The following is a 23567-nucleotide window of genomic DNA, read 5'->3' as shown; positions in this document are numbered from 1 at the left end:
TCCTAAGTGATCAATGCAAAGAAATAGAGGAAAGCAATAGAATGAGAAAGACTAGAGATCTCTTCAAGAAAACTAGAGATACCAAGGGAACATTTCATGCAAAGATGGACACAATAAAGGACAGAAATGGTATGGACTTAATAGAAGCAGAAGATATTAAGAAGAGGTGGCAAGAATACACAGAAGTACTATACAAAAAAGATCTTCATGACCCCAAAAACCATGATGGTGTGGTCACTCACCTAGAGCCAGACATCCTGGAATGCGAAATCAAGTGGGCCTTAGGAAGTATCACTAAAAACAAAGCTAGTGGAGGTGATGGAATTCCAGTTGAGCTATTTCAAATCCTAAAAGATGATGCTGAGAGAGTGCTGCACTTAATGTACCAGCAAATTTGGAAAACTCAGCAGTGACCACAGGACTGGAAACGGTCAGTTTTAATTCCAGTCACAAAGAAAGGCAACGCCAAAGAATGTTCAAACTACTCACAATTGCACTCATTTCATATGCTAGCAAAGTAATGCTCAAAATTCTCCAAGCGAGGCTTCAACATTTCATTTACCAAGAAATTCCAGATGTTCAAGCTGAATTTAGAAAAGGCAGAGGAACCAGAGATGAAATTGCCAACATCTGCTGGATCATAAAAAAAAAGCAAGAAAATTCCAGAAAAAAATCTACTTCTGCTTTTTTGACTATGCCAAAGCCTTTGTGGATCACAACAATCTGTGGAAAGTTCTTAAAGAGACGGGAATACCAGACCACCTTACCTGCCTCCAGAGAAATCTGTATGCAGATCAAGAAGCAACAGTTAGAACCAGACATGGAACAACAAGACTGATTCCAAATTGAGAAAGGAGTACATCAAGGCTGTATATTGTCACCCTGTTTATTTAACTTATATGTAGAGTACATCATGTTAAATGCCAGGATAAATATAGCACAAGCTGGAATCAAGATTGCTGGGAGAAATATCAATAAACTTGGATATGCAGATGATACCACTCTTATGGCAGAAAGCAAAGAGGAACTAAAGAGCCTCTGGATGAAAGTGAAAGAGGAGAGTGAAAAAGTCCTAAAACTCAACATTCAAAAAACTAAGATCATGGCATCTGGTCCCATCACTGATGGGAAAATAGATGGGGAAACAATGGAAACAGTGACAGACATTAGTTTCTGTCTGTCAGCAGATGGTGAGTGCAGCCATGAAATTAAAAGACGCTTGCTCCTTGAAAGAAAAACTGTGACCAACCTAGACAGCATATTAAAAAGCTGAGACGTTACTTTGCCAACAAAGGCCTGTGTGGCAAACTATGGTTTTCCCAGTAGTCATGTTTGGATGCGAGAGTTGAATCATAAACAAGGCTGAGCCCTGAAGAATTGATACTTTTGAACTGTGGTGTTGGAGAAGACTTTTGAGAGTCCTTGGACTGCAAGGAGATCAAACCAGTCAATGCTTAAGGAAATCGGTCCTAATATTCATTGGAAAGACTGATGCTCAAGCTGAAGCTCCAATACTTTTTCCACCTGATGCAAAAAAACTGTCTCATTGGAAAATACCCTGATGTTGGGAAAGATTGAAGGCAGGAGGAGAAGTGGATGACTGAGGAGGAGATGGTTGGATGGCATCACTGACTCGATGGACCTGAATTTGAGTAAGCTCTGTGAGTTGGTGATGGACAAGGAAGACTGGCATGCTGAACTCCATGAGGTCGCAATGAGTGACTCAACTGATGTTGACACTGAAAACTTTGAGAAGACTCAACAAAAATGAATTGCTAATTAATTGCTGTGCAGTTAAGTCTGGTTGAAACAGTAGCCAGAGGCTGGCATGCTTGGCTGTCCCAGGCCTCTGCTTAGAATTGCCCGGTTCTGAAAGCACTGTGCTGCTTGTCAATCACCTCTGTTAAATGTGGACAACTTTATGCTTTCTGGCTCATAATGACTAGAAAGCTTTTTACCTTTTGCACAGTGACATTTTCTTCTGAGGTGTAAGTTTGGGCTAACAGGAGGGCTAATTGGGGTTATATAGCTCAGGCACAAGGAAACTATTCTCTCTTAACCCACAGCCCACAGGTGCAGAGTCACCAGGGAGGCATTGGTAAGGGGGGCAGCACAGGGAAGCTGGTGTGCCTGTTGCTTTAAATAGCTGGCCTCGTCTGTACCCAAGGTCAGAAAATGTAGGGAATCACTGTAAATATTCTGAGTGATGACTGCACTAGATTGGGCTCCCAAACTTGGAAAGTTAAAAATCAGGAAGAATTCCTATACTTGGACTATTTCTTGAGGTTCTCATTCACTTTCAAGAAACTAGAACTGTAATTTGGAGACCTTTTATGGTGGATATGAATTCAAAAGACAGAGGTGATAAGCTGAAGTTAAAAATCATAGATTCATACTCAGAGAAAAATGTTTTAATATTACTTATTTACTTGTTTATTTTTATGTCTCCCCACTTTAACTGGTTCTGATCTTGTTGAACAAGATGACTTGCAGTCAAATAAGGAGCTTAAAAAGCATAAAGGTATCTGAGCAGGTATTTTGATAATCTCTGAGATTTTAAACAAAAAAAAAAAAGATCTGAGTTTATGAAAATTACATAGCTTCTGCCTTCATGAGAGATTTTGGACTATTATCAACTCTCATGGAATATTTAACAAGATATCAATATGTTGTTATACGACAAACCTAAAACCATCATGTGCCCTCCAGGTATCAGTGTCTTGCTCACAAAAGCTGGATATACTAGTGGATTTTTTCTAATATGAATATGGATATAAATAATAATACATGACTCATACCCTAATAAAGGCACAGATTAGATTCATCTAGTGAGTCTGGATTCAGGTTAAAAGGATAGAGTGGCATCAAGCGTCACAAAAGGCCTCTTGGAGCGGAGTCAAAAGACCAGGGCATTTTAACCAGGTTGTCCAGGGGGTGATATTTCTGACAGAGGGAGCAATGGATATAAATACTTGAACATGGTGTAATCGATTGTAATGATTTAGTATTACCAGAATGTAGGCTAGTATAGAGAAGAGGGGTACGTAGTACAAGAGAGATTAGGCTCAAAAATCAGGAACGATGAAGATTGAAGACATTTACCTGCCAGACCAAGAAGTTTGGAGATTATCCTATGTGTGAGTGTCATTAAACGTTTAGGCAAGAGGGTGACTTGATAGGATTTTTCATTCAGAAAACTCTCTGCAGAACACAAAAGTGAGTCCCAGTGAAGTAAGACTGGCAAAGTGGGTGCCAGTTAGGTGGCTGTTGGAAAGGCAGAAAAAATGATGTGGCTCTAATTTATAGCAATGACAGTGCTGATGAAAATAAATTAAATAGGCAGCACATGTCAATTAATTGGATCTGAGATCAAAAGAAAAATGTCAAAATGACTCCTTAATTTTAGACTCATGAATATACTGTTATGGTCTTTCAACATTGACTCAAGAAATGTTCATTTATGTTTCAGGGCAAATGAGTCCATTTTAATTACAGAATGAGAAAGTAAATATATTTTGCTTACAGTTAGGCTCTTTTTTCAGTTATTAATTTAATATAATTATATTAATATTTACTTGCATTTTATCTTTTTTCTGAGGCTTTACTCCTATTTGAAATGGAGGTATTATGAAATACAGTTTATTTGAGCTTAAAAATAACCAATTGAAATAAATAATGAATTCTTTCAAAAGGTAGAAACAGAGTTTCATAATTGGGTATATGTATGTGTTTGTAGATACATACAGCCTTAGAGTTTTCAATGAAGTTCTAAATTTACTTCAAGCCATTGTGCAATGATACTTTTTACTCTTCATTGACTTCTACCACTTAATATAAAAACTACATTTGGGAGAATGGCTTTTATCTGGCTTAAAACATATTGAGTTTTCAATCAATCTTTAACCTTCTATTGTTGAGGCCTATTTACTCTTTATAAAAGACCACTTCTAGCAAAAAATAAAATCCTATAAAAGAGTTTATAGAATTGTTTGACAATAAACATGCTTTTAAAGCAAATTTTTAATAGTTCAATCATAAACTCAACATTTAAATCTCCCTCAATGTGCTCTTGGTTTTTAATAATGGATTTTGGTATGATCCCCAAAAAGATTCATGTTCAGGTATTAAACAAATACAGCTTTGAAATATGAATTTTAAAATATATTTTTCCCTAGTACATAATAGGAATTTCCTCTGTCTTTTCTGTTTATAAGCAGTAATGAAAACCAGTTTTGTGGTTTTGATTCCTGATTATGTCTTTGTGGTAAACACAATGTATTTGGAAAGTAGAACAAAAATAATAATTCAGAGGCATCACTCAAAAATATTAACTTTTTAAAACCTAATCTGATATTTTAAAAATAAGATAGTTTAATTAAAATAGATGAAACAATTATAAGAATATTTAATATAACCTACATTATGAAACACTTAATTTTTTATCAGTTTTTAAAAAGCACCAGATATTTATAATATTTTATATCCAAGCCAACTGTTGAGGAGGACATGGCAACCCTCTCCAGTATTCTCACCTGGAGAATCCCCATGGACAGAGGGGGCTGCAGCCCATGGGGTCGCAGAGTTGGACATGACTGAGCAGCTAAGCACCGCACAGCACATCATCATTTATAAAATTAATTTACAACTTATTTTCCCTAATGCACAAAATGAGTAAAAGTATAAGAATAAGGAAACTATACCATATTTGTTAAAAATTTACTACTTCAAAATTCTTATTGTAAAAATATAAGTTGATGAAATGTTTTATATGAGATATCCAGGAATAACTAAACAATTATCACCTCAGGGAAAAATGTAAACTTAAGAAGACAGGTTTCTTTTTCCAGAAATCTTCATTGCTGACTTCAATCTGGATATAACACAAGGCATAAATATTCAATGGCTAAACAATAACCCAATTAAACTTTTTTGTTCTCTACTAGACATCCAGTATTATTTTTGTATCTTAAATAAGGAGAGAAAAATTATGTTTCTTAGAGAAATGAGGTTATTGTTAGAAATGTTATTTTCCCACCTTCTGTTTGTTATACTTGGAAACACACTAATATCTATCCATGTATTATTATAATTAATTATGCATATATATTTTACATTCAAATGTACACTATAAATAGTAATTTTAATAAAACATATAAAATTCCTCTGAAGTGGCATAGCTAAAGTAAGTAGTTTTTCTTTAAAATTCATTCTCCATGCTTCCCAATTAAAATGCAAAGACAAATCTGACAAAACACGAAGAGGAACACAGAGTGAGTGCCCTTTATTCATATAATAATTGATTACTGCTGTGACAACATCCCACCTTTTCCACACAGTTGTGAAAAGAGTTCATTTTAAATTAATTGGCATCACCATGAAATAAATTATAAAACTGTGTAGTTGGGAAGAAAACCAGGCCCACATAAGATATAATTGGGTGAAACTGATACAAGGATTGTGTGGGCCAATGTTAGAAATGGAGTTTTTGCATAAGAAATAAATGTATGAAGCCTATGATACTGAGACCAGCCTGTTTTTGTTTTTAAGGGGAATTTCCTCTCTTTAAAAAATGAATGTCTTTGGACCGTACAGTCCACGGGGTCACAAAGAGTTGGACATGACTGAGCGACTTTCACTTAGTTATCTAACAATGATTATTATTGATTACTTATTTTAGGACGTGGCTTGTATAATTCAGAAGATTAGCTAATCAGCTTCCATTTAAATGAAAGGGGAGGTCCGTTTAATTTAAACTTCAAGTCCTAGATAATAGATTTGAACGTTCCTTGAAATATTGGAAAATAAATCTAGACTATTCTCCAAAGTTGGAGAAGGCAATGGCAACCCACTCCAGTACTCTTGCCTGGAAAATCTCATGGATGGAGGAGCCTGGTAGGCTGCAGTCCATGGGGTCGCGATGAGTTGGACACGACTGAGTGACTTTGTTTTCACTTTTCACTTTCATGCATTGGAGAAGGAAATGGCAACCCACTCCAGTGTTCTTGCCTGGAGAATCCCAGGGATGATGGAGCTTGGTGAGCTGCCGTCTATGGGGTCGCACAGAGTCGGACACGACTGAAGCGACTTAGCAGCAGCAGCAGCATTCTCCAAAGTTATGGGCCAGGATGCTACTGTTTGTTTAAAAGCCAAGATGATATTAAACTCATTAGAAAAGATATTGGAAAGGAAACAGAAAAAAAACATTTTTCTTTGCTTTTATTGTATCAACATATATGCTTATTGGGAATATTATGGATACATACATAATAACCACACCACACAAAATTTGAAACACTATATAAAAAAGTAAAACAATAAAGGTGAATAGAATGAGTTCTATATAAACACAGAATGAAAAAAATGTTTGGGGAAAGAAATTTGACACTAGCTCATGTTTGTAATGCCCCAAAGATTTTAGTTGTTTATAATACAGGATTAGTATAAAAAAAGTTGATTATATTTTGAGGTTGAAATAGATACTTCCTAAGCAAGTATCTGCATAAACTTATAGTCTTCCCAGGTGGTGCAGTGGCAAAGAATCTGCCTGCAAATGCAGGAAACTCAAGAGGTGTGGGTTTGATCTCTATGTTGGGAAGAGCCCCTAGAGAAGGGAATGGCTACTCACTCCAGTGTTCTTGCCTGGAGAATTCATGGACACAGGAGCTGGTGGGCCACAGTCCATGGGTGAGACAGTGTCGAACATAACTGAGCAACTTTAACACACATAGTAAAAACTATCAGAAAATGGAAAACACTAGGCTTGGGAAAACTCTTCTTATAATTTGAAGATTATATCTATGTCACTATTTTATTACTGCTTTACTGCTTAGCTTAGTTTTTAATATAAGTAATTCATTTCTTAAAGCTGATGTAAATATTTTTAGAAAATGGCATTAAACAATTGTTGAATATTTAAGAATGTTACTGGGAATGTTAATGATGTTATTCATTTTGGGGGGAAATTAACCTTTTATTTAAAAATCCCATCCATAAAATCACTCATCAGTGATAACTGATGAATAAAGTAGCATATGGAGTAAAAGAGACCTACAGAGAACAACGTATCAAAGATAAAGATCTGATATTTTACCAAAATTCATCATTACCAAGTGTTCCAAATACTGATTTTATTCCCCAAACTGGCAGTTTTATTTTCTAAGTCAGAAAACCTATAATTATAGTTGAGGAGATAAGGGGAAAGGATTGCTGTTGAGGGCCTTTGCCTGGAATCTGCGAGAGGTGATTCAACATCCAGTTTTTAAACAGATCTCATTGACACTTACTGTATTTTTAGCCACTACCCACCATCTGCTTCTGGGTGGTGAAAGTCCGACTTGTGACTGCCTGTGCATTCTTAGAGAAAACCTGAGGCAGTCACTGAACAGGAAGTCTTGCTCTAAGGTAACCAGAAGGAATTTGCAAACTGACTGTAAAAGGACAATTTGCATGTTCAACAAAAGGAAAGGGCGCCTAAGTATTTGAGGTTGAGTAGGATAGTAGATTTCTGGCCTTGGTAAGGTCCTAACGGGAAGGATGTTGCTCTGCTCTTGTGGAAAAAGGTGCTGGTGTGGCCCGTGTGGAAAGCACTGCTGCTACCAGCTCTGCCTCTTACCAGCATGTGACCTAGAAAATAACCAAGATCATGGTTTTTTATGTCTAAAAGGACCGATGTGATTTTAATTTCTATTTTGAAGTTTTCTTTTTCTGTCTCTAGGAATAATTTTTAAATTTCCTCTTTAAATACAGGATAAATTAAGGTTGGGACCTTCCAAATAAATGTTGCAGAGTATATCTCTTTTCCATTAAGTGCTGCTTAAGGAACACTGAATATTCACAATCAGTGTTCATTATGTTTTCCTTTAAAGAATTTGCAAGTATCCAGGGAACACTCCATTTGCATGTGTTTAAATGTTTATTTTTAAAGATAAAGAGTAGACAGAATTTTGTTTATCAAATGAATAGCCTGTGGAAACATAAAACAAATCCTGCTATTTTTCCTCCATTTTCTAATGTTCAAATAATCTGTAAAATAGACATATCAACAAAGTTAAGTAAACCCGTGAAAACATGGAAGTGGAAACATGGAAGATCTATTGAATCTTTATAGCTTCTCATATTGACATTAAAGTATTCAAAATTGTCATGGAATGTTTACACGTAGTGGAGTAGGAAATGGCAATCCACTCCAGTATTCTCGCCTGGAAACTCCCATGGACAGAGGAGCCTGGTGGACCACAGTCCATGGGTTGCAGAGTTAGTCAAAACTGAGGACATTTACATGTAGAAAGAGTATGATGTAGGAACATCTCAAAAGAAATGCATTTTGAAAATCTCTTTGAGTTCTATAAACAAATTACAGTGCTGAAGGAGAGAATGCTTAACTCCATACTTCTTTGAGTAGATAATGTTGCAGTATTTTTTTGTTTTATGGGATAGGTACTGCTGTGCAGCTCATCATATATGCACTTATCCATCCTCTTTATTCCTCCTCTTTTCTTTATATTTTTATTGAGCTAAGAAAATCAATCCTTCTTACCCACAAGGCCCATTTCATATATGCCTGTGTGATGCCGCAGAATTAAACCAAGTGATCTATTTTGATGGTTTAATCAATGGTATATATATATATGTGCCATTTTTTCTTTGTCATTAATCTGAGGGCCATAGCAGTTTAGATAACCACTGCATCATTATGTAGCAGATCCTGGTTGCAAAGAAATAGTTGATATACTAAACGAAGGGTTGTGTTTCGGTTCAGAATTTCTCTTTTTACAAAAGTGAAGTTTTGAATAATGCAAATTGTATTTAAAATTATCTGTATGATGCTAAACAGTCTCCCATGCAGCAACATGAAGATATATAGTTTCCTGAATTTATAATGTCATGAGAATATCCACTTATGGTTTAAGAGTGTATTATATCTCCATAAACTTTCTTTGTACTCTCCCAGTAAGAGATTTTTAAGTACCTGATAAAATAAACACATTCTAAACAAGTGACTTAAACATTCAGGCTTCAGATATAACATATTTTTCTACTGAAGTAAAGCATGTTTTCTAAATCCTAAAAAAACTTACATTGTGTTTGTATATTTAAAACATTTTAGCCTTGAAGTTTATCGATTGAGCTGATCTATCCTATCACTTCTTCCCTCCAAATTATAATCTGATTGTTAGCTTATCATTTACCTTCTTTACAAGAAAGGGAGCCATTTTTTATGATTTCCAATCTCTTTGCTATTTACCAGTTTCTTATAAATCTCTGACTTTAGAAATCGAGGAAAAGAATCCTTGGCCATCAGACTATAGATTAACTTCTGAGCTTCATCAAAACATTTGAGAGTTGGTTCTGCAATATTCTTTGAGATGAGGTCCCTGGTACTGAAGTCAATGTTAATCTGTGGAAATAAATTGCATCACATTAGACTAGTTTCATAAAGACTGCATGGTCTATACAGATGGGAGATCCACATATGATCTGAATTTTTTTAAGCATCAAGTTAATCTTATGCAAAACAACAGAAAGGTCACACATTCATTTTCTGAAATGCAGAACACATGCTTTGTTTAATTACTTTACCTGGGTTGAGAGGGTTGGCGTTGACAGCAAACAGAGGTCAAACCTTATTTTCAGATTATAAAAAATGACAAAGGAGATGCATATAAGAATTTTTATGACCTCACATTCTTTTTGCTTACCATCTTTTATTTCTTTCTAGTACTTTGGCATTAATACCTGAAATGTTCTTCTATAGGCAGAGCAGTAATTAGAATTTACTAAACTGGCCTTCACCAGCACATTCCCTTTCTCCATAACTCCTGGTGTTGTTTCTCATAATGTTGCTTTTTATCCTAAATTGTGTTTCTTTTTGTTTGCCAAAATGGACCACCTAACACTCTACCCCTGTTCACAGAACACCACGCCTCCCATGGGATGTACATACACCCGCGCAGATGTGCGTATGTACGTTCTTGCCCCCTTAGCACTACCACAAGTAAGCATTCTCAGCAAGGTCTAATAGAGATCTACTATACTGCAACACAACACACCTGCAAATACACAAATGCCGCAAACCTCATGGAAATTCTTGTCCAGTTCTACCCATTTCCAGGATGCTTTCTGAGAAGCAGAAAATTTCTATTCCAAGTTTTTTCAGTTAAACTGAAAATATTCGTGAATTATCAAAGAGATGTGAATCTTAAAACTCAAAGCTCACCAAAGGCAGGTGCTGCTGCTGCTATAATAGGCAGTCAAAATTATTTGTTGCATAGAATTATGTCTCTTGGCAAAATGAGGGAGACCGTAAAATGCTAAAAATTGGGGGTCTGGTGAAAAACTGTAAGTGACAATTTATGTTCATTGAAGTTAAAAGATAGGCAGACAGACCTTCAATCAAATTTCTTAGCTACTTACTTGCTGTTCACATGAGTAAAGCAAGTTTTACAGTTTCCTTTAATTTTCTATTTCCATAGTGTAAAAAAGGATAATAATAATGTCTTGAAGTCTTTTAAGGGCTCAATGAGATAAGTGATATCAAATTATTTCAATATTATTATTCTAGTAAAAAGAAAAAAATATTTTGAAAAGAATCATCAAAGGCTGCTATTTGCTCACTGATATTTTCTTTCTTAGGGATTTCAGCTACTTGGGGATTCAGATTACACCTTGTTTTTATTTCTTTGATCATCCTCTCAGTTCCTGCATCAAAGTTCCAGATGAAATTCTGCAAAGTCCTCCAAGGCTTCAAAATCTATAATCAGTTTCTGCTTCTTTACACAGAAAGATGGTGTGGAGTAGTAGTAAGATTATAGGATAGTTTTCCAATCTGTACTCTGACGCTTATGACCTTAGTAACCTGGGTTACCAAGCTATTTTTCATCTTTAAGCCCAGTCATTCTTGACTGAGTTGTTATAAAAATTAAAATGAGATGATCCATATAATCATTGATTACAAGATGCTTTCTATATTTGGAGAAAGTACTATATATTTTCTCTATAGTGTTATTTTAGATTTACACTTGAAGAATGAGAAGGAACCAGTTCCCTAAGAATCTGAGGAAGAAGGTTTCTGGCCAAAAAAAAAAAAAAAAAAAAAAATTCAGAGTCCCCAAGGCAAGAACAAATTGGTGATGTTCTGAAGAGCCTCTGTGTTTGCGTGGTGGTGGTGCAGGGGGTGATAGAGTTCCTGTGGGGAGATTGGGAGAGGAGGTACAGGTCAAGTCTTGTAGGATTTATCTGCTGTGGTAAAGGGTTCCTATCTTTCTACTAGAAGCAGTGGGAAGACACTGAAGGGTTTTTGAACAGAGAGATGACATGATAGCATGCCATGAATCTGGTATAGTTCCTGATTTCCATAGTGGGAATAAAGAGTAGTGGGTATTTTCAAGATTCTGTAGGAGTTTCTCGACATATAGTGGAATCTTTTTCATATCCTATCTTGTGTTGCTAGGGTATGAGAATATAGATTGCCCATTTCCTCTTTGAATGCGCTATTAATTCTTCAATGGTGTCATCTGCAATTTGTTTAACTTTATATTCCCCATAATGGTAAATATACCAAGATAACTCCTTTAGGCATTCATTCATTGGCTGAGTTTTCATTGATAGCAGGGACAGTGTGTGCAGAGTGCTGCCTTATTATTTTATTCAGAACGGAACGCCTGCAATAGCTCCTTATTCCCTATTTAAAATGCCCAAAGCCCTGAACTTGGCATTCATGACCAATACAATATGGTCCAAACCTATATACTTTTTCTCCTCTCTGTGTGCCCTGTGTCACCACCAAGGTAGACTCTTACCCTCAAATTTCTTATATTTTGTTGCTGTTGTTGTTCAGTCGCTAAGTAGTATCTGAATCCTTATAACTCCCTGGACTGCAGTATGCCAGGCTTCTCTGTCTTCTACTATCTCCCAGACTTTGCTCAAATTCATGTACATTGTTACCAATGAATATTTTCCCTGACCATCCCAGGCTAGCTGAAACCCACTCCTCATCTAAGTCTTTCACAGTCTTTTATGTCCTTAAAGTGAAAGTTACTCTGTTGTGTCCGACTCTTTGTGACCCCATGGACTGTCACCTCTGTCCATGGAATTCTCCAGGCAAGAATACTGGAGTGCGTAGCCATTCTCTTCTCCAGGGGATCTTCCCAACTGAGGGATGGAATCTGTGTTTCTTACACTGGAGAAGACTCTATCATCTGAGCTACCAGGGAAAAAGTGAAGTGAAAAAGTGAAGTCACTCAGTGGTGTCCGACTCTTTGAGACCCTGTGGACTGAAGCCTACCAGGCTCCTCCGTCCATGGGATTTTCCAGGCAAGAGTACTGGAGTGGATTGCCATTTCCTTCTCCAGGGGATCTTCCTGACCCAGGGATTGAACCCAGGTCCCCTGCATTATAAGCAGATGCTTTTACAGTCTGAGCCACCAGGGAAGTCCTTAAAGTTACATTCAAATAATATCTACCTTGTAAAGTTCACCTTTTTCTGACCTGTGAAGGGACTTTGTGTTACTTACATTATATTTACATTTTGCCTATCCCTCACTATGCCTTGAACAGTGTAAGGATTCAATACATGTGTGTTGTATAAATAAAGTGAAAAAGGCTTCTACATTTGTTAAAAATCACGGTAGCATTTTAAGCAGAAATGTTCATTTCAATATATCACTGGTAATTAATATTATTTGTTCAAATATACTAAGTTTGTACGTCTGACTTGCCCTTCTCACTTTTCTGATTTGCCTGTTTTCCTACCAATAAGCTGCCAACATCAGCTATAGATATCTAAGTGATGAGCAGAGACACTGTTCCCAGGAGGTAATCAGTAATCTTAGGAAGATGTGTCTTGGCAATTCATTTTAATGTCAGTGACAAAATATCACACCCACATGTTTTTATAAATGTCATTATTTTTCTCGAAGTTGTTCAAGCTGGAAACTTAAGAATCATCTCTGACAAATCTTTTTTCCCTCTGATCTCTTTCTCTATCTATATATAGAACTTTCCTTATTCACCTTTTCTTGGTAATTTCACAATGCTCTTTTTATTTATCACTCCTTCAGTTTAGTCCTCAGTCGTGTCCAACTCTGCGACTCCATGGACTGCAGCACCCCAGGCTTCCCTGTCCTTCACCAACTCCCAGAGCTCGCTCAAACTCATGTCCATAGAGTCGGTGATGCCCTCCAACCATCTCATCCTCTGTCGTCCCCTTCTCCTCCTGCCTTCAGTCTTTCCCAGCATAAGGGTCTTTTCAAATGAGTCAGTTCTTTACACCAGGTGGCCAAAGAATTGGAGCTTCAGCTTCAGCATCAGTCCTTCCAATCAATATTTAGGGTTGATTTCCTTTAGGATTGACTTGGTTGGATCTCCTTGCAGTCCAAGGGACTCTCAAGAGTCTTCTCCAATACCACAGTTCAAAAGCATCAGTTCTTTGGTGCTCAGCTTTCTTTATATTCCAACTCTCACATCCATACGTGACTACTGGAAAAACCATAGTTTTGACTAGATGGACCTTTGCTGGCAAAGTAATGTCTCTGCTTTTTAATATGCTGTCTAGGTTAGTTATAGCTTTTCTTCCAAGGAGCAAACATCTTTTAATTTCATGGCTGCAGTCACCATCTGCAGTGATTTTGGAGCCCAAGAAAATAAATCTGTCACTGTTTCCCTTGTTTCCACATCTATTTGCTATGAAGTGATGGGACTGGATGCCATGATCTTAGTTTTTTGAATGCTGAGTTTTAACACAACTTTTTCACTCTCCTCTTTCAGTTTCATCAAGGTGCTCTTTAGTTCTTCTTTGCTTTCTGCCATAAGGTTTGTGTCATCTGCATATCTGAAGTTATTGATATTTCTCCCAGCAATTTTGATTCCAGCTTGTGCTTCGTTGAGCCCAGTATTTTACATGATGTACTCTGCATCTAAGTTAAATAGCAGGGTGACAATATACAGCCTTGATGTACTCCTTTTCTGATTTGGAAACAGTCTGTTGTTCCATGTCCATTTCTAACTGTTCTTGATCTGTGTACAAATTTCTCAAGAGGCAGGTCAGGTGGTCTGGTATTCCCAACTCTTTAAGAATTTTCCAGTTTGTTGTGAGCCACACAGTCCAAGGCTTTGGCATTTCAATAAAGCAGAAATAGATGTTTTTCTGGAACTCTCTTGTTTTTTCTATGACCCAGTAGATGTTAGCAATTTGATCTCTGGTTCTTCTGCCTTTTCTAAATCCACTCCTATCTCTTCCGTTTATTTTGTTTTATTTTTTTTTAGTGTAAACATTCACATATTTAATAGTACCTTTAAAATAAGCATTACTACATTTAAAATGGTTCCAAACAAATCTATAAATGGTAATATAAATTAAAAATCACAAACTTAAAGTAAATAAATTTAACTTTAGCTATGGTATAAATAATGGTAAATGTAAGTGTACCTTTGAGTCATTAAAATGTCTTTTTTAAAAAAGGACAGCATATTACCAGAACATTAGAAACCACAGCCATGATTCTCAAACTTCACCAATTGCCATTTGATATTATTTTGGCCACTGCATTCTTCCATGAGTAAATTAATGCTATAATTTCCAGAATTAAGTCCCAAGTCTTTTTCAATAGCTCTTAAATTCTTTTCACACTCAGTGTTGAATACATGGCTTTTTTCAAATGAATAAAACAAGTGCATTTAAATTAGAGATCCATTTTGCGCAGACTCATTCGACTAAAGGAATCTCTGTGGCAGGTAACAGGTAATACTGCCTTGTATAACTGAGGGATCTTTCAGTTTATCAGAGGCTGTAGGGCCTCTTTAAGGCAATGATAATTTCTCTCCAGGTCCCTTTGATACCAGTTTATCTTTCTCACTCCAACTCTCCAGTTTAATCTTGTATAACATAATATTTTTCTTAAACTGTGGAATTTTTCTCTTAGTTGATCCCTCCCCTTGTACACACAGTGGACAGCATTCAGTTCAGTTCAGTTCAGTTCAGTCGCTCAGTCGTGTCCAACTCTTTGTGACCCCATGAATCGCAGCTCCCCAGGCCTCCCTGTCCATCACCAACTCCCGGAGTTCACTCAGACTCACGTCCATCGAGTCAGTGATGCCATCTAGTCATCTCATCCTCTGTCGTCCCCTTCCCCTCCTGCCCCCAATCCCTCCCAGCATCAGAGTCTTTTCCAATGAGTCAACTCTTTGCATGAGATGGCCAAAGTATTGGAGTTTCAGCTTTAGCATCATTCCTTCCACAGAAATCCCAGGGCTGATCTCCTTCAGAATGGACTGGTTGGATCTCCTTGCAGTCCAAGGGACTCTCAAGAGTCTTCCCCAACACCACAGTTCAAAAGCATCAATTCTTCAGCGCTCAGCCTTCTTCACAGTCCAACTCTCACATCCATACATGACCACTGGAAAACCATAGCCTTGACTAGACAGACCTTTGTTGGCAAAGTAATGTCTCTGCTTTTCAATATGCTATCTAGGTTGGTCATAACTTTTCTTCTGAGGAGTAAGCATCTTTTAATTTCATGGCTGCAGTCACCATCTGCAGTGATTTTGGAGCCCAACAAATAAAGTTTGACACTGTTTCCACTGTTTCCCCATCTATTTCCCATGAAGTGATGGGACCAGATGCCATGATCTTCATTTTCTGAATGTTGAGCTTTAAGCCAACTTTTTCACTCTCCTCTTTCACTTTCATCAAGAGGCTTTTTAGTTCTTCTTCACTTTCTTCCATAAGGGTGGTGTCATCTGCATATCTAAGTTTGTTAATATTTCTCCTGGCAATCTTGATTCCAGCTTGTGCTTCTTCTAGCCCAGCATTTCTCATGATGTACTCTGCATATAAGTTAAATAAGCAGGGTGACAATATTCAGCCTTGACATACTCCTTTTCCTATTTGGAAGCAGTCTGTTGTTCCATGTCCAATTCTAACTGTTGCTTCCTGACCTTCATACAAATTTCTCAAGAGGCAGATCAGGTTGTCTGGTATTCCCATCTCCTTTAGAATTTTCCACAGTTTATTGTGATCCACACTGTCAAAGGCTTTGGCATAGTCAATAAAGCAGAAATAGATGTTTTTCTGGAACTCTCTTGCTTTTTTGATAATCCAGCGGATGTTGACAATTTGATCTCTGGTTCCTCTGCCTTTTCTAAAACCAGCTTGAACAACTGGAAATTCATGGTTCACATATTGCTGAAGCCTGGCTTGGAGAATTTTGAGCATTACTTTACTAGCATGTGAGATGAGTGCAATTGTCTGGTAGTTTGAACATTCTTTGGCATTGCCTTTCTTTGGGAATGGAATGAAAACTGACCTTTTCCAGTCCTGTGGCCATGGCTGAGTTTTCCACATTTGCTGGCATATTGAGTGCAGCACTTTCACAACATCATCTTTCAGTTTCACCAAAACATCACTTTCATTGTATGAATGTTCAGTCGACAACCATTAGTTTCTATAATATAAAATTTAAACATCTTACCCTTGCATTTGAGCTTCCTCATACCTGGGCTTCAAATGTTGTTTTGAAATTACCTCCTACTTATCTTTGGTGACATCCAGAGATGAACAGAAGTTCATCTACTTTCTGTTCCCAGAGTGAATTTTCTTTCTAAAGCTCTTGTTTATGCTGCTTTACCATCTAAAGTCCCTCTCTCCTCCACAACTTTATTCTGTACAGATTATCCTCAACCCTTTATGATTTAGCTGAAGTTGAATATCCTCCAAGAATCCTTCCTTGATCACAGAAAGAGTGTCACTATGATTTCCTTATCATCATACATTATTTTGATTTCAAAAATTTAAGAAATTTGATTTCTCATTTAAACAGGTTTGGACACAGTGGCTTCTGTCAATATTAAGTATTCAGTCTGATAATCAGAGGAGAAAATTTGTCACTATAAAGGGAATTCAGTAGTTTGTGGCATGGAATTAACCTGTCTTCTATCTGCTATCTTTCCCTATTTCTTCCCTGATTCTTTTTTCTCTACCTGTACCTCAACATATGAGCAGAGGAGTCAGACATCGTCTAAGTTCCGTGCCCAGTCTTCTCTCCCTGGATTATTTTCCTTGGTGACTTTGTCATCTCCTGTTTAAAAATATTTAAGCAATGACATTATCTCTAAAATAATCCTAAGGACATTTAAAGAAGATTATTTTAACTGTAAATAATAATAGTTAATATTCATCAAATATTACTACTGTTGTGCTAAGTCTTTATATGGCTACTGTATGTCACACACACATACCTATAAGATGGATAGTATTATTGTCCCTATTTTTCTTTAATAAAAAAAGACCTCATCTGAAAAAGTGGTTGTTTTATAGTAAATTTCTATAATTTATTCATTTAAATTATTTCATTGAATGGTTACTTAGGAATTGTGCTAAGATCTGACCATATAAAAATAATTGAGAGTCAATCAAGAAGACAGATTTTGAGAAAATAATCCAAAGGGAAGAAGCTACCTTCTTAAAAAAAAAAAAAAAAGTCTTTCTAAAGGAAATGAGGTTGTAAACTGATCATCAAGGTATTATCATGAGTATAGAAGATTATGGAAGGCACTTGGCCATGGAGGGAAAACTGGAAAAAGCCCAGTAGGTTTTCAGAGTGAAAGGAGCAACAGCTTGAAAAGGCATGAAGGTCTATATCACATAGACTTTTATAGGTCTTCTTAAATAATTTTTAATTAACTTGAAAGCAACAAGAAGATTTTTAAGTAATGTAAACACATGTGCTTGAAAAAACATATTACTGGCTGCTATGGGATATAATGACTAGTTGTGGATAAAGGGCAGAAAAATTAGTAAGTCATACCAGAAATTCAGGTGGTTAGTCATGGAGGATTAGGCTGGGTCATTTCACAGAGAATGGAGGGAAATGTATAGATTTCAGAGATACTTAGAATGTAGAATAGATGAAGCCTGCAACTTAATATTTATGAACTGGGATAAGCAACAACATTTTTTTGGAATGACTGGATTTTAGAAATATTCTGAAGAATGAGATGACAAAGGGTCAATGGATTGGATATAGTGCTGAAGAGAAGAACCAAGGATGAGTATCAATTATTCAGCCAGAGCAAAAAGAATGGAATTGCCATTCACTGAGACAGAGAGACTCAGAGAAAAGTTTGAGGAGAAAATAAGGACTCAGATTTGTAGTGAAGTGTGAGATGCCCTTTTAGAGCCAGAGACTGGAAGAAATCCCCTGGGGAGTAAATGCAGGCAGAAAATAGATGACAACCACCTCCCCTCAAGATAGTATGTGCTGGGCTATAGGTAGGAACAGTAAAAGAAATTGGCAAAGAATTGTCAGTAAGAGAGGAAGAAATTAAGTACAGGAAGCCAACTGAAGTTAATGTTTCAGTTAAGAGAGCGTGATACGTGTCATTAAATGGTCCCAAGGAGTCAGTCTGAATAAGGTTTGAGTGCACTCTACCCACAACGCCCTGTCTTTTCTTCTTGAGTCCCCTGAAATTTTAGTATCAAGACAAAAGTGAAAATATTCAGCCTAGCATATATTTTGATACATACATTCCTTTAATATGATCACTTTGAGGTTCATGTCTGCCAACTGCATCTCCAATTGTTCACTCATCTCAAGTTTGATTTTTGGGGAAGTTGTTGTATCAATTTCCATCTCAAAAAGTAAGCACAGAGGAGATATTGAGATTGGAGTAGATTGAAAGCAGGCACCCTGATAGGAGGTAACCCTCTAGAGATGCAGGCCTCTCAACTGTGTGGACTTGAGGCCGTCCTGAGCTGCTTGGACCTTGGGTGAAGCTTAGACTCAGCTGAGTAGCTCAGATTAGTAGGTCCAGAGCAGGGGCTGAATGGCATATCGATTGATGAAATAAAGAGAGTTATATCTATATTATTTACTCATGGGAATAGTCACTGCATTTTGTTTCTATGGATACACTCAAGTTTCAAGGATGCTGAGAAAGACATTTAATTTCCTTATTTTTCCAAAGGTCACGAATTATCTTAGCTCTCTGAGACTGCTGCACTGCCAATCTCAGAAAACAAAACATAGGCTTATGATTCTCACAGAATGACAGCTGAGATGTCATTGCAACTGTTTAGCGACTTTTAAATCCTGTCATTTTTGAAAAGGCCTTGACACAGCTGACATTGACAACAATCCATTGCATTAAAATGAGTGCCTCTGGTTTGCATTGTTGTTTAAAAAATGATTTTATTATAATGAGCTAGGGATAGTTTAATGCTCAGGTGATTTTGATAACTCCAAGTTATGCAAGCCAATTCCTCTTTTCTATGACAACAGTTTTAACTTCTTTTGGCTTCCAACAAATTATTTTAGCAGGAAGAATGCATTTGAAACTGTACCTTTTGGCTTTCCCGTGACCCTAGACTGTGCTTTATATATTTTTACATAATTTGAATGAGAAGTTTTCAGTCGAACTCTCACATTCAAATGAGATTGCCTTTCCCTCATTTAGTATGTATAGTGTAGCAGGAGATGGTCATTATGCAAAGAGTGTGTGCATGCATATGGAAAGCGCCTTACTCAAATGGGGCAGGCAGCCTCCTCAACCTCATTCACAGCAGTGCTTAAAAATTACTATTCAAATTAAAGTTGCCTATAATCATGTTTTTGGCTACATAATTCTGTTTAATCACCGTTAACACCTCTAGTATTACTTCGTTTTTGGCATCATTAAAGGCACATGAATATCCTGAGGTATAGTCTCAAGGGTTACTATGAAAGTTGAGAATAGCCAAGTTTATAACATCAAGAGGGAATCCATTCTGCACAGGAGTGTATCCTTTGTCACAGTTGGTTTTAAGGACAGAAATAAATGACATGAGTTGGGAGGCAGCACTGACACTCTAAATTGGACAAGAGAAATGAAAAAAAAAGAAATCAAACGTATGCAATCAATGTATAAAAGCCTGACGGATACGGATTGCTAAAAATAGATGTACGCAGCAAGTGCTATCTGGAGCAGGCGACAGAGAATAAGATGGACAGGTTTCCGTGAGGAACCCCGACACGCTAATCCAAGATTAAGTGGGACAGGGATGTGTGCAAATTCAAAGAGCGTTTTGTTTTAGAGTTGAAAGGCAGTAGTCATTTTTTCCGAGGGCCAAAATGATACCACAGGCTATTAAATGAGATGCGCCTGTGACTTTTTTTTTCTTTGCTTTACAAGTTTAAGAAGTTATACAAAATAGAGAGACTATGAGGAGAGAAATACAGCTTCTGACAGAAAGGAAGATAGACTCTATGTGACGAGATAGTTTTCTGCTTTCACCTTCAGTGCAAACATCGAGGTTCCCAGGCTGTGCCATGAACATTTAAAATAAGTAGAACATTTAAAAGAAGATCTAGAGGAAGGAAATTAAAATGTAAAAGCAAGGGCAGAAGACCTCCCTCCTTACGATCTGTGAATCTTAATGACTGCAGGACTCATCATTTTTCCTGTCTAAGCCTCAGTTCATTTTTCACCTGTACAAGGTGGGTGATTGTCGTGCCTAAGACAGAGTGCATGGTGATCGAGTCAGATAGTCCACATAAAAGCCCTGGGCAAGTGTGCGGCTTAGAGTTTCTTTATCTCTGCTTTTCTTCCTTTCTTCCTCCTCCTCCCCGTCCTCTTCTTTCTTTTTCTCTGTCTCTCTCTGTCACTCTCTCTCTTCCTTTTTAAGAGATCCCTTGAGCTGAAGAGGAAATAAACAAAGATGCAGAAATCACTAGGAATCAGAACATGCCCTTGGCTCCACTTATGCTTGGAGGCACCCAGAACTAGGCTTCTTCCTCTACTGGGCCAGCCTTCTAGCCACCAGCTGGTGCTCTGCTAGACTCTTCTTCCGTTTCCTCTCCTATCATCCTTCCATCCTTCCGTGTTGTCTTATTTCCTTCTGTATTCACATCTCTGATCAAAGCTCACTAATTACTTCCTTTGAGACATGTTTCCCGATCCCTTAGACTTGGACTTTTCCAGTTACAGTGACCACATCACCTGTATTTCCCTATCACAACATCCATGAACGTTTATTCTAATTTTTTTTTTTTTTAAAACTAGAGTCTTCCCACCAATATGGTTAGCTTGATTTATTCAGAGACTCGGTCTTTTTTCATAGCTGCATCAGCATGGTGCTTGGTATGTAACAGACCACTAACTATTGATTAGTGTACAAAAACTTAGGAAATTAATAAATAAGCAAACTTTATATCTGGCGGTGATTCTATAGTTTGGGGGCACTGTTGACAAGCAGCAACTTGTGGGTCAGGACCAAGACTCAACATAGCATCAGCTCATTGTGGAAGTAACACTTAAAAATGCAAAGAGAAAAGTGTTAGTCGCCCGGTCGTGTGCAGCTCTTTGCGACCCCATGAACTGTAACTCACCAGGCTCCTCTGTCCATGGGATTTTCTGGGCAAGAATGCTACAGTGGGTTGCCTTTCCCTTCTCCGAGAGATCCTCCCAACCCAGGGATTGAACCCAGGCTTCCCACATTGCAGGCAGATTCTTTACCATTTTGAGAAAATAGGAATATAAAATGGAGGATACAAAACTGCCATTTTGAGAATATCAAGAAATGCCTATAGTGCCATGGGTTTCTCTCTGCCAAGAATTCAGAGGTCTCTCTTTTCCCTCAGGATTATAAAACTAACCTTATTTTTGTGTGTGTGGGGTGTACCGTGTGGCTTGTGGGATTTTAGTTCCCTGATCAGAGCTCCAACCCCAAGCCCTCGGCAGTGAGAGTGCAGAGTCCTAACCGCTGGACCGCCAAGGAATCCTCAAAATTAACCTTATTTAAAATAAAGGCATGGTTTCTCTGGTGGCTCGGAGGTAAATAATCCTCCTGCCAATGCAGGAGACAGGTTTGATCCATGATCTGGGGAGATTCTTCATGCCTCAGAGAAACTAAACCCCTGCACAACAAATACTGAAACCCATGTGACATCCAGCCTGTGCTCTGCAGCAAGAGAAGCCACCACAGTGAGAAGCCCACACACCACACCCAGAGAGTAATCCCCATCACGCCAAAACTAGAGAAGAGCCTGTACAGAAGTGAAGACCCAGCCTAGCCAAAAATAAATGAAGAAGGCCTTATCTCAATATTCTTCCTCAGTACTATTCAATCATTATCAACTTTTAGATATAATACAAGGACTTCCCTGACCATTTAGGACCTTTATAACAATGTCCTTTTAGAACCAGACATGGAACAATGCACTGGTTCAAAATTGGGAAAGGAGTACATCAAGGCTTTATACTGTCACCCTGCTTATTTAACTTATGTGCAGAGCACATCATGCGAAATGCCAGACTGGATGAAGCACAAACTGGAATCAAGATTGCTGGGAGAACTATCAATAACCTCAGATATGCAGATGATACCACCCTTATGGCAGAAAGCGAAGAGGAACTGAAGAGCCTCTTGATGAGAGTGAAAGAGGAGAGTGAAAAAGCTGGCTTAAACTCAACATTCCAAAAATGAAGATCATGGCATCTGATCCCATCACTTCATGGCAAATAGATGAGAAACTGGAAACAATGACAGACTTTATTTTCTTGGGCTCCAAAACCACTGCAGATGGTGACAGCAGCCATAAAATTAAAAGACGCTTGCTCCTTGGAAGAAAAGCTATAATAAACCTAGACAGCATATTAAAAAACAGAGACATCACTTTGCTGACAAAGGTCCATCTAGTCAAAGCTATGGTTTTTCCAGTAGTCACGTATGGATGAGAAAGTTAGACCATAAAGAAGACTGAGCACCAAAGAATTGATGCTTTCGAACTGTGGTGTTAGAGAAAACTCTTGAGAGTCCCTTAGACAGCAAGGAGATTAGACCAGTCAATCCTGAAAGACATCAACCCTGAATATTCATTGGAAGGACTGATGCTGAAGCTGAAGTTCCAATACTTGGGCCACCAATTGCGAAGAGCTGACTCATTGGAAAAGTCCCTGATGGTGGGAAAGATTGAAGGCAGAAGGAGAAGGGAATGACAGAGAATGAGATGGTTGGATGGCATCCCTGACTCAATAGACGTGAATTTTAGCAGACTCCAGGAGATAATGAAGGACAGGGGAGCCTGACATGCTGCAGCCCATTGGGTTGCAAAAACTGGGACACGACTGAGCAACCGAACAACAAAGACTTCCCTGCTGGTCCAGTGGTTAAGCCTCTACACGCCCAGTGCACAGGGCACAGATTTGATACCTGGTCAGGGAACTAAGATCCTGCATGCTGCATTGTGTGCCCCCCCCAAAAGAAACAGGAAAGAAAAATAAAAATCCTAAAAATAGATATAATGCAAACAATTTCATCTGTTTTTAAAATTTTTCCACTTAATCATTTGTTGCTTTGCTGTTTTTTCCTGGTTCTAGAAATCTAATTTTTTAACCCAACTAGACTGACTGTTTCTTTTGAGCCAAACCATGCTGCTGCTGCTGTTAAGTCGCTTCAGTCGTGTCCGACTCTGTGCAGCCCCATAGACGGCAGCCCACCAGGCTCTGCCGTCCCTGGGATTCTCCAGGCAAGAACACTGGAGTGGGTTGCCATTGCCTTCTCCATTGCGTGAAAGTGAAAAGTGAAAGTGAAGTCG

The 23567-nt window shown here is 37.8% G+C and overlaps 1 protein-coding gene across 1 annotated transcript in view; it reads right to left on the bottom strand.

Annotated features, from left to right (window-relative positions):
- Nucleotides 1-9193: 9193 nt before the first annotated feature.
- RGS21 (regulator of G protein signaling 21) overlaps nucleotides 9194-23567 on the bottom strand; it is a 28361-nt gene continuing 13987 nt past the window's right edge. The window contains exon 4 of the mRNA XM_005897387.1: nucleotides 9194-9397. Coding sequence (XP_005897449.1) covers nucleotides 9194-9397 — 204 coding nt within the window. The remainder of the gene's footprint in view (nucleotides 9398-23567) is intronic.

Source organism: Bos mutus, chromosome 16 (genome assembly GCF_027580195.1).
Source record: "Bos mutus isolate GX-2022 chromosome 16, NWIPB_WYAK_1.1, whole genome shotgun sequence".
NCBI classification, from domain to species: domain Eukaryota; kingdom Metazoa; phylum Chordata; class Mammalia; order Artiodactyla; family Bovidae; genus Bos; species Bos mutus.
Note: the sequence above shows the minus strand (reverse complement) of the source record. Positions and strands in the feature narration are given on the sequence as shown.